The sequence below is a fragment of the Notamacropus eugenii genome, chromosome 1 (assembly GCF_028372415.1).
Source record: "Notamacropus eugenii isolate mMacEug1 chromosome 1, mMacEug1.pri_v2, whole genome shotgun sequence".
NCBI lineage: Eukaryota > Metazoa > Chordata > Mammalia > Diprotodontia > Macropodidae > Notamacropus > Notamacropus eugenii.
The window spans coordinates 142298918-142311448 of NC_092872.1; the positions used below are offsets into that span (position 1 = coordinate 142298918).

The 12531-nt window shown below is 37.6% G+C and overlaps 1 protein-coding gene across 2 annotated transcripts in view; it reads right to left on the bottom strand.

Annotated features, from left to right (window-relative positions):
• Positions 1–12531, bottom strand: part of UNC13C (unc-13 homolog C) — a 769865-nt gene that overhangs the window by 148842 nt on the left and 608492 nt on the right. For both annotated transcript variants that reach the window (XM_072616138.1, XM_072616137.1), the window contains one exon: positions 12041–12184. In XM_072616138.1, the coding sequence (XP_072472239.1) occupies positions 12041–12184 (144 nt within the window). The remainder of the gene's footprint in view (positions 1–12040; positions 12185–12531) is intronic.

The following is a 12531-nucleotide window of genomic DNA, read 5'->3' on the forward strand; positions in this document are numbered from 1 at the left end:
GAGGTCTTAATACTTGAAAGTTATTATTAAATCATCCTTCAGACTTCTTTTGTTCAGACAGAGCATCAGTTTTTTTGATCCTTCCTAATAGGTTCTATTTTCCAACTATGAATCTTTGCAGATGTTCTCTCAATTCTTTCTCATGATTCCATATATCAGACACTAAGTAGGGCTAATGAAGTCCCATTTATATTGAATTCTGAAAACATATTTCTTGGAATTATGTAAGAATCAATTTTATTGAATACTACCATTAGAGTTCCTGAAATTTTTCTGCCAAGAATTTCATTTAGTTCAATAATTTTTGTAATAAGTTTTTTCAACTTTTATACTTGTGTTTCCTCTACTGAATTTTCAAACCATGTTTTCTATATCATCATCTTCATCATCCTAATTGCTAGTTCTTTATTCTTTTACTCCTTACACATAAAGAAATGACTTCAAAAGAGAAAGAAATAGAGAGAGAAAGAGAGACAGAGCAGTGGTAGGCATTTATTTTCATCAGCATTTGCTTCCTGGGCTCAGAATCTACCATAGTAACAATCCAAGGAATTAACAAAATGGTAAAATGTGAACTGAAAAGGAAGGGGCTAAGTTTACTCTCTCTATTCACAAAAGCAAATGTGACTATTACCATGGTTTATAGACTTTTAAAAATTATATTGAGAACCTAGAAGTGGATATAAAAATGCAGATAGAAAATATGCTTTGTGGAGAAATACAGAGGTTTACAATAACATGTTAATTATGTAAAACATAATATCTTCTCAAGAAGCAGTCTAATAAATCCAGGAAGACAGATGGCTGATCATACCAAAATATCTCACAAATTCTGTGGTTCAAACTTCACTTTAAGCATAATGCTGAAAATTATTATGGGATTTACCTATGAAGCTAGTTCCCAAATCACTATTTCATAATGAAAATGGAGGTTGTAGAAGTAATTTCATTATAGCTCTTTCCACTGGAAAAACAAAGATAAACCACCCTGATTTTAAGAGTCTGTTGTATATTAGTCATTAGCACCAACTGAAAGTTAAAACTTGAACAACACAAGAATCTTCAGGGATGCAATGTCTGTGGAAATGCAAGGCAAATACTATCTTGACTACTCCAGCTCACCTTTCTGGGATTATTTTTTATTACTCCCCTTCACATACATTATCTTCCAGCCAAACTGATCTACTGATTCCCTGAACTCAGAGTACCTTCTTCTGCTTCTATGATGTTTTGGGCGCTATTCTCATTCTGGCTCCAAATGCAATACTCACCACCCTCTTTCATAATCTCTACTTCCCCCAGAGCCCTGCTCATATATTACTTATCAGAAGTCTTTCTTTGTTCTGTTTCATCTCTCCCTTTCTCTACCTCTCTCTCTCCCCCTCTGACTCTCCCTTTAGCCCCTTCCTGTTCCTCTGCTCTCAGATTAGCATGTATTTATTTAAGTGTTTACTCATTTCATCTCATCTCTTAGTAGAATGTAAGCTTTTTTAAAGTAGGGAACAATTTTAAATTTTGTCTTTGTTTCTTCTGTGTTTAGCATGGACCTTGCACATAGCAAGCACTGAATAAATTCTTGTTAGGCTGAATTATCAGGGAGGGAGAGAGAGTGCTAGCATCCTTTCCCTAAACCTCATTTTGGTTTTATCTCCAGATGTGACCCCTGGTGATATCACAAAAGATGTCACAATTCCTGAATACTGTTTTCCCAGAAGACCTGGAAAAGATATTCTTTTCCTTGCAAGTCACACCCACTGATCTCCTTTGGAAATGTCTTCATTGACTTTAGTCTGTTTGGCCTTAAGAGTAGCATTTGAAAAGCAAAAGTTAGAATGCTACTGTAGTTTGGTAGCAAATAAAACTGGCTCCTTTTCATGATTTGATCACTATTCTGAGTAGGAAATTGAGGGAAGGGGAGAAGAAATGGGGAGTGAAGAAAAGACAAAGTCATGAGATTGAAGACTGTAACATTAAGCACCCCAACATACACAGGAGGACCTAATATCACAGGTTCTTCGATCTGCTTTTCTAAAAGGAAAGATAACTTTTGAGGGGTTAATCAAGCACATGTATCATTCACTTAATTCAGGGGGAAAAATTAGCACTCTGAACTTCAGAGAAAATACAGAGAAATCTAAAACAACAGACAGAGCTTCCAAACTGTATGATAGTAAGCAATACATACAGACAGATGCAACTGCCTGACCATACATACATAGTTACCAGAGAGAGAAGCAGCTTCCCAGGAACTCATCGGGCCAAACAAACACTTCCAATCAGTAAGCCCCAAAGTAAAACCTCACCCTCAGAGTATTTATTTATTTTTTTAGAGCCAGAGGGGTACCACAACCCTTGAGAACCAGTGCCTCATTAGAAACTTAACAAAAGGTGTGGACCTTCCTACAAATCTTAGTGAGTAGGGAAGATCTTCTTTAATCACATTAAAATAATGAACGACACAAATACATATGCTGTTTAAAGAAACTCATTTCTGTATTTTATTCCTCATAAAGATTCTTGGTGGATAAAAGCAAGATTCAATCAGAGGCACTTGATTATACTAAAATAAAAACAGCAAAAGATTCTACTTTATCATCACAAAGACAAGATAAGAATCATTCTAATTTCCTTTAATTTTAAAAATAGATGATGATTTGTTTTTTTACACCACCTATATTTTACCCTACACCACTCCCTCTCCTCATCCTAAGGAGCATTTCTTCATAATTAAGAATTTTTAAAAAGAGAAAGAAAAGGAGAAAAAAATCAGAAAACTCATTCAATACATTCCCTGCCCCAAAATGATGCTATGTGCAATGTTCCACACTTTTCCACCCACCCCAAAAGGGTGAAGTGTTTTCTTATAGCTCTTCTTCCAGGCTTTTTGGGATCTTATTTTTATTTCATATAAAATGATTTCAGAATATATAAACTTACATGTTTGTCTTAAATACACTTTGTTTTAGTCTTCCAAAAGAATAGTGGGGTAGAATTATGTCTTATTTGCACCCTCTACAATATTTCTGCTCTAGGGATATGAGTGAGTTTAGAAGGAAGCCACTGCCCTAGTTGCTCTTAAGAGGGAGAGTAAGCCTTCCATTCATCAGCTTAAGGCTTTACTACCAAATAGGGATTACACCAAAGACAATCCATCACAAATAAGAAATAGCAAGTAAATCCATTTATCCAAGCAGTCCACAGAAACTGGAGAAGTGATAAAGAATAGGATATACTATTACACCTTAGTTGCCTCAGTAGAGTTGCAGCCGCTGCACAGGGTGAGGAGCAGTTTTCAATTTTTAAAACAACAACCACATCTTTCTTCTGCTTTGGGTGAATAACATGTTTTAAGGAATGGACTGAATGTGGTTACTATTTGTCCTTTGTTCTAGAAAAGGACCATGACATCAGGGACTTGATGCCATGACATGTAAGTGACTTAGATTTAAGTGAGGGAGGGCTGTGCAAAGCCACCAGCCTCCTTTTCTCCTCCAGATCCATCTGGTTCAGTGGCCAGATGGCCCACGATGCAGTGGGACACCTTGACTTTTCAAGCTAAGGTCTTTAACAGGTTTCAATTTGACTGAAGCAAGGTCTATTTAGTAATTAAAGGCTAATAAGAAATGAGGCAAAGAATGGTCTTTAAAAAAAAAATCTGGGAGGGGAAGACCCTCAGGGTTTATAGCCAAAATAGAAATACTATTAACAATTTATTTATCAGGAATGGCATCATTATTCAAATGCAAAACATCTGCTTGCCAAAAAGACTATTTTATGGAGAACTCATGCTGGACAAACGCTCACATGGTCCGAGGAAGCAATACAAGGACAGCCTCAAGGTCTCTCTTAAGAACTTTGGAATTGACTTGGGAGACACTGGCACAGGACCACTCAACATGGTGTGCACACATCAGAGGAGGTGCTGTGATCTATAAGCAAAGCAGAACTGAAACAGCTCAAAGGAAACATAGGGTGCGCAAATTTAGAGAATCCACCCCAAATGTTCACACAGACTATTTGCGCTTGACTTGAGATAGAACATTCCGAGCTCATATTGTTCTGATCAGCCACACTTGACTCTAGCATGGTGATGTCATTTTTGTCCTTTTTCAGAACAAAGGACAACAACCAACCAACCAAACAATCAGGGCCCAAACAATGACCAAGTAGGATTTGGTCCGAGACCTGTTATTGGCCAATCAATGAGAACCTAAGTGGTCTTGGGTTAAGACTGGTCTTTAAAAGAAAAGGGGAAAAATAGAGTGTGGTATTGACACTAACAACAGCTCTTCCATCTGATATATTGTTATTACAAACCATGAGATAAAACCTCTGGGTCACAGTCTAACTATTCAGTTATAGTTCTATGAACAGAAAATTGTACTGTTAGGAGGATAGTGGGGCTGCATAGAATTGGCTTAATGATAACAACGATAGTGGTATCTACTTAACTTGGCTGAGAAGTCTTTTCCTATGCCCAGATGTAGAAATCCTTCTGAATGGCCAGCCACATCTTGGAGTTGAGTGCTTGGTTTATTATGTAATAAGTAGGCTTACCCCAGGCTCCAAATAAGAGTGCTTATTCTTATGGAAGAACAAGGCAAGGATAAAGACTAAACTTGTGATTTCACTGGTATAGAGAACTTCTGGATGAGAAAACTCCCTCTACAAATGTAGATGGGCACTTTTTTTGCTATCTTCTTCAAGAGTTGCCTTGATCACTGAGAGGAAAAGCAGTAAATGATTTGTTCATAGTCATACAGTCAGCATATCTCAAGATGAGAAGATATGACCCCGGGTCTTCCTGATTTTGACATCAGCTATCTGATGGCACATTGCCTCTTTAAATCAAGTCAATTCCCATGGCCAGAAAAAACAGAAGATGAACACACCATTTCCATTCCTCACTCTCACCCCAACCTCCTTGCCTGCCACACATTTTAATCCTCATCTAAGAAAATCCAGGTGCAGCTGGATGGCTCAGTGGATAGAGTGCTGGGCTTGGGGTAAGAAAGATGAGTTCAAATCTGGCCTCAGATAACTATTAACTGTGTGAGGCTGGAAGGCCACTTAACCCTGTTCACCTCAGCTTTTTCATCTATAAAATGAGCTAGAGAAGGAAATGACAAATAATTCCAATATCTTTGCCAAGAAAATGCCCAAATAGGGGCATAAGGAGTCTTACAAGACTGAAATGATTGAACAGCAACAAGAAGAAAAGCCAAACATTTAGGCTTCTATTCAATAAATAATAACAATAATAGCCCTTTCATGAGTCAGATACTATATTGAGATTTTTACAAATATTAACTTATTTGTTCCTCACAAAAAATTTGTGAGGCAGATGCTATTATGATTCCTATTTTAATTTTGAGAAAATTGGGGCAGAGGTTAAGAGACTTGCTCAAAGTCACACAGCTAGTAAGTGTCTAAGGCTAGATTTTAACTCAGGTCTTCCTGACTCCAGTCTCGGGACTCTATCCACTGCTCCACTTTCCTGACTATAACATTATTTATTAATAGATGGAGTACATGTATAATTATCTATCTTCAGAGCATTGTAAAGACCTATGATTAAATTCCAGCTTTGCTGCTAGTGACCTACGTATCTTTATTGTTTTTATTTCTAGAGACTAAAGGTCTTCTCTGGGACTAATTTTTTTATCTTTTGAGAGGCTGAGTAAAGGAGAAACCATGCAAAAGAGGGATAAAAAAAGTTTGGAAAAGTCATGGTGGTGAATGGGAGAATGAGCCAATGAATCAATTGTTATTGCTGTTCAGTTGTTTCCATCGTGTCTGACTTCATGACCTCCATTTGGGGTTTTCTTGGCAAATTTATTGGAGTGGTTTGCTATTTCCTTCTCCAGTAGATCTATTTTATTGGTCAATAAAAGGTTAGGTCACGCAGCTGGGAAGTGTCTGAGACTTGATTTGAACTCATGTCTTCCTGATTCTAGGTCTAGTGCTCTGTCTACCGAAACCATCAGCTGGTCCTGTAAAACAAAGTCGATCTGAGAGGCAAAAGAGGTTTGCTTCCCACAGTGACAGGCTATTTGAAATTATGTAACATACATTTGTGATGAACCCAACTAGCATGATTTTATGATTTGTTCAACAACTCTTAAATAAGAGCAGAGGCAGTGGATGGGGAGAACAGAAAGTTGAGGTTTGGCAATGCAATACTGGTAGCAGCTTAAAGGATCGAGTCCCTTGAGAGAAGAGGACGGTGTCAAATTGAACTGGTTCATGAAGGTGGTAAAGGAAGGGGAATGTAATCAGTGGAGGGGAGATAGCTTGAAAAAACTGAAGGGTCAAGGCATTGGAGGTCACAGTAAGGACAAAAATCAAGATTTGAGGTTTTGAGGGAGAGGTGGAATGACAAGAGATTGTGATCATGTAAAGGGAATTTTAGAGTTCATGACCATGGAAGGGGTGCATTTATGGGTGATGGCAGCATCAAGGGTAGGACAGTATATTTAAACCACGTGTTTAGCAGAGGAGGGGTAGGATAGCAGGTCATGTGAAATTAGTAAGTTGAGAAACTGGGAGCCTAGAAGTATTAAATAATATGTTGAAATCCCTTATTATGAAGGTAGGAGTTGAAGAGAGACTGTGAGCCAGGCACTAAACTTATTAAGGAAAGAAGGGGAATGTCTTGGAGGTTGGAATATGAAAATTTTGAATTGGGCTGTAAATATGAATTGAGTGAACCTCAAAAGAGAAGAGATTACTGAGTGAGGGTGGTAGAGGGAAAGCTTAGAAATGACAATGGGGAGCATACAGTATGTCCAATACTCCCACCTTGTTCAATGATTTGCAGTCGAGGTGGGGGATAAGTTGAAAGTGCAACCAGTGGTGGAAAGGATAGACAGGAAGTTTGTATTATGTTTCAGTGAAAGCCCAAAGAGAGGAAAGGAAAAGGTTTAAGAAAAAATCAAATGGGTAACCTATGGAGCAGGCATTCCACAAAGCACAGGGAAAGAGGTAAGTAGACTCAGAGTAGGACATAGGACAATTGCTTTGAAAGGGATAGGAATAAGGAGACAAGCAGCAGGAAACAAAACAAAGAGTATGGGATTTTGAATCAAGAGATCTGGGCTTAAATAATGGTTCTCCATTTTTCTAATGGTGTAGCCATGGGTAAATCATGTCATCTTTCTGGATATCATTTTCTTCATCTCCAAAATGAAGCGGTTAAATGAGATGACACCTAAAGTCCCTTCCAATTTTAGTTAATCAATAAGCATTTATTAAGTACTATTATGTGCCAGGCACCGTAAGCACTGGAAATAGAGAGAAAAATCAAATGCATGATCCCTGTTCTTAAGGTAATGGGAAACCCAACATACAAACAATTATGCATACACATATATAATACATACAGTATAAACACATTAAAAAATGAGAGAGATGGTATGACCCACAAAGTGGATTAAGAAGGGCCTCCTGTAGAAGGTAGTATTTGAACTGATTCTCAAAGGTAGAGGTAAGAAGGGAATAGAAGGGAGAACATTCCAGGTATAGGAGAAAATGTGCAAAAAGGCACAGAAGTGAGAAAAGTCAAGAAATGGAGTGCTGGCTGTGAGGAACACCAAGAAGGGCACTATTGCTGGAATGAGGGAATATATAGTTTCTACTATGATCTCTTGTTTTTGGAATGAAATGAAGTATACCCATTTTCTCCATGAAGTTATTAAGTAGCATATTCAGTGTATATGGAAATGATCTCAGATAAATGAATAGAAACTCTGATTTGAGGAAAATTCTTTTTGGTACATGAGGCCTGAGCAATATAAGTGCACTGTCACTATAAAAAAATCATGTTAAAACACTCTGTCAACTCTTTTGGCAATCTCCATTGCCAGACTCTTTACATTGTGGTAAGGTTTAGGCACCATTATTGTTTCTTTAAAAATATAATCATACACACACACACACACACACACACACACACAAATACACACACACAGCCATGTCACTCCTCCTACCAGAAATCTTGATTGGATTTTATCTAAATTTCACGTCCAAGATTTATCACTGAGAAATAAACACAATAGGTACTCACAAAACCTTTACTGAGCAGAATCTGTTGAATTTAGTATAGTTATGCACCTTATTAAGCATATAATAATATAATATATAATAATATGATATAATTAATATTATATATGCATATATAAAACTTTATTTGTTCATCTATACAAAAACATAAATCTGTTCCAACCACACATAATATAAGCCTATGGGACTAGCATGTGACACTTTTTTGTTTTGTACCCTTGTAATGGTAATGGAAGGTTACTGGTGAGTGGGGGGAAGAGTTAAAGATGTTCCTTGGTCATTAATAGACCTCAATACCTTTTGTTAATTTCTATTGAGGTACTAGGTCAGAGGGTCCTGCCCTCTGGCTCTGAAAAGTATATAAATACTCTGAGGTGAGATTTGACTTTAAGGCTAACTCATTGGAAGTGTTTGTTTGGCCAGAGGAGACTCTGGGTAGCTGCTGAGGAGACCACCCCTACTCCCCCTCTTTGTAAACCCAGATATTGGTGCTTCTCTCTCTGTTAACTATGTATGTATGGTCAGACAGTTGGCTCTGTCTGTTAATCTGTGATCTATGTATTGCTTATGGCTAGACAGTTCGAAATCCTGTCTGTTGATTTGTTTCTTTGCATTTTCTCTGAAGTTCAGGATGCTGACGTTTGCCCCTGAACTAAGTGAATGATATACGTGGTTGATTAAAGTGACTGCTGACCCCTCAAAAGTTGCTTTCCTTTTAGAAAAGCAGATCTAAGAACCTGAACAGCAGGCACTTCTGTGTATATAGGAGTCCTTGCTGTTATAACCCTACATTTACTTATTTGTAAACAAGTTTTAGCCCTTAGTAGAATGTAAGCACTTGGAGGGCATGGGCCATCTCACTTTTGTCCTTGAATTTCCAGTTCTGGGCACAGTTTCTGATACTTAATAAATGTTATTGATGCATCAACTGACTTTTGGAAATTCAAAATTTAGAATGAAGAAGGACCTGAAGAAGAATCTAATAGATTCTCTTATTTTACATTTGAAGAAACTGCGACCTTGAGAGGTCAGATGACTTGCCTAAGATAACCAAAGTACCAAACAGCAGAGCCAGGTCAAGAGCGCTGGTCCTTTAATTCCCAGTTAAGTGTTCTTTCCTCTCCACCAGAGAGATTCACATGCAACTACTCCATTTGTTTCTCTTCCTGGCACACAGCCTGAACCCAGATGCTAATCAGAAGGAGACTTACTTTCAGATTTTTTTTTTTTGAATGATTCTTTCCCCTAGTGCTTATCTTGCTGAGGGAGTGACGTGAACATCTGTGTGTTACAAATCAGGAAACATCTGCTGCCTAGAAAACCCTTTCCAAGTTGCATCTAAATAAATGCTTTGGGGCCATCATATAAAAGTAAAGGAATATGCTTCTCATTTTGCAGGTAAAAACTGAGGGACAAAGGGTTCCTTCTCAGATTAAAATGTAGGTTTCAGATGAAAACTCCCTGAAGATTCTATGAGATTCCCAGCCACTGGCTATCTCACTGAACTAACCTATGCCCCTAGAATCAGGAAAAGGTTCATGAAATCAGCAATACTAATTAGGTTCCATTTACTGTCAGTCCCTTACTGTGACTAACGACTCCCAAATGTCTCTAAGATAGTAATAGTCGTTTACATTTATAAACTACTTTTATGGCTAATAAAACATTTATATCCATGTCCGTTAATTTCACAGCAGGCCTATAAGGTAAGTAGTGTTGATAAGCCTCATAACCCCTGTTTAGAGATGAGAAGTCTCAGAATTGGAGAGGTCTAGCAATTTGTCCAAGGTCACCCAGCTAACAAAATGGTAGAACTAGGATGGGTTCATAACATTCAGAGCTCTATTTTGTGCACGATGCTATCTCAGATTGAAGCTCCTCAATGTGCAAGTCAAAGTCTTCCATAATTTACATCTACTTGAGCTCTTCAACCCTAGTTTCCATTAAGATATAATTGAAATATCACTAGACAAGGAGCTAGGAAGGAATTTCACTTTTAAATGATCTTGGATAATTCTCCTAACTTCTCTCTATGAGCCTCAGTTTCCTCATCTGTCAAATGAATATTTGACAGATTTACCTTCTGGGTACCTCTGGTAACTGAGGTATTTACCTCCTGGGCTCTTTGCAAAGATCGGATAATATTGAAAGCTTTTTTTATAATCCTTAAGAATACTTTTCAGTAGTGGTATCAAACCACTGGTTGCATATAACTGATGATACTCGCAAGTGTTGCTGGAAACAGATTAAAACGTTTCCTTCATGATTTTAACGTACTGACAGTAATTTTGATATATATACATGTATGTGTATGTATACACATGCATATGCACATGCGATTTTCTAAGTCAGTATGCAGCCTGCAGAGATCCTTATGTACAGCTTAGTGGCCCCTGCTTCTATTTAAGTTCGACACTACTGCTTTGAAGGACTAAGTACATTTTTTGCATTCATTCACATACCTGTAGATTCTAGTGTTAAAATATCACGTAAATATCAAATATTAATACTATTTGCCTACACAAGCATTCAGCTCGAGTGACACCAGTTCCATATAGGTCACAACTATTTCAATTTTTAATATCTTCACTCTGTTTTTCCGTCCTGGAACACTTTTTCTCTTTTCTTTACTGGGGCAATGAAGGTTTTTTAAACTTCTCTGGTTGGCAGACATATTTTCCCTATTTTGTGCTTAATTTTTTGTACTACTAATTTTTACAAAATTATATATGAGCTTCCCCCTGCCATTATTTTGCACATTTGCCTTGTTCCTCAATGACTTGTAAGCTCTTTGAGGAGCTTACAAATGTGTGTGTGTGTATGTGTGTGCTTATGTGTATGTATGTGTGTGTTTATGTGTGTGTATGTATGTGTATGTATGTGTGTGCCTGTGCATATGTGTGTATGTGTGTGTGTCGGTGCATGTGTGTATGTGTGTGTGTTTGCTTCTCTTAAAGAACAACAAAATGTGAGCTGGACAGGAACCTTAAAGATCTCCTCAACTTTACAAATAAAGAAACTGAAGGTCAAATGTGAGAGCTTTCCTTCTTAGAGAGTAAAAAGAGTGTTGAAGAGACTGGGAGTTAAGAGACTTGTGTTCAAGTAATGGTTCTATCACTAGTCATCTGAATGAGCTTAGGCAAGACAAATTACATTATTCTAATAGAGCTAAGTCTTGACCCCCAAATCCTTGTCCAACAGATTGGATCACTATAGGTCCCTGACCAAGCACCACTTAAAGGCTATATTTTGGGCCCTCCTGTGGCCGAGTGAATGTCAATACTGACTGTTTCTCTTTTGACCAGCAACCCCAAGGCTCTTCCTCTAACTGGATTTTTTTTTTTTTAAATTAAAGGGGTCATTCCTTAACTCACTTCTTAAAGAGGCCTATTTACTGAAAGGGCATTAATTACTTCACTCAAAGTGAGAACCTGAAAAGACCTTAGCCCAAAAGGGCCAGGTTCTCTCATTGCATTGCATTCTGGGTCATCTTCAGTAGTCTTGATAAATATAAGACCACTGGACCCAGATGGCTCCGGAGGAGAAAGTGAGCCCTCCCTCACTCAAATCAAAGTCAACTGCAAGTCATGTTATCATTTCCCTGATGTCATGGTCTCTTCAAAAATGAAGGACAAACACAAGTAGTGCATGGTCCTCTTAAAATATGTGTTACATTGAGACAGAAAATTGGAAGTTGCATCTCTGAAAAGTGGAACTATTCACTATAATCTCTTTAGGAATATGAACAGGAATAATTTCAAAATGTCAAGTATATAGCACAGAAATATACCTTGTTATGTCCCAGGCTGAGGGACAAAACTGAAGATAACTGAAGTTGATACTATGACGTGAAAGAAATTGAAATATGACTATTGCCTTAGACACTATAACACAACAGAATTATTTAGGCAGTAGTCAAGAAAATGAGGAAATTTCACAGACCCAGAAATGAGAAAGAGATTGACCATTTTTAATCTACCTTTGCAAATCTTCTCATTAAATGGGATAATGCTTCAGGATTAGGGCACTCCAATTTCTTGATAATCTCGAAGCTTTGGTTAAGCTGTGCAAAGACATCTACCACAGAGCAAGAGAAGAGGGCATGGTCTGAGGTCTGCTGAAACTGAGAAAGGAGAAAGCAGAAACCATTCCAGTAAGCTGGCACATTTGAGACAGTGGGTTCATCATTATTCATTAACTGCTGAATGTCATATCATCCAACACCATCCCACAGTAATAAAATGCTTCAAAGTAGCCAATCCCAACTAAATTTGTTGTGGATTCAATAAAATAGGGAAAGTTTATGCTATTTGAAATCTCTTTTTGCTGGACTGAGATCTTGGTTATATATCATTTTAGTATTTCCTGAACATGGGTTTATAAAAGATGGTGTTAGAATATCTTCACCTCTTCTTTGATGGTTACATAGAAGCCAGAGGCAACTCATGCTCATAATATTTGCTCCAAATG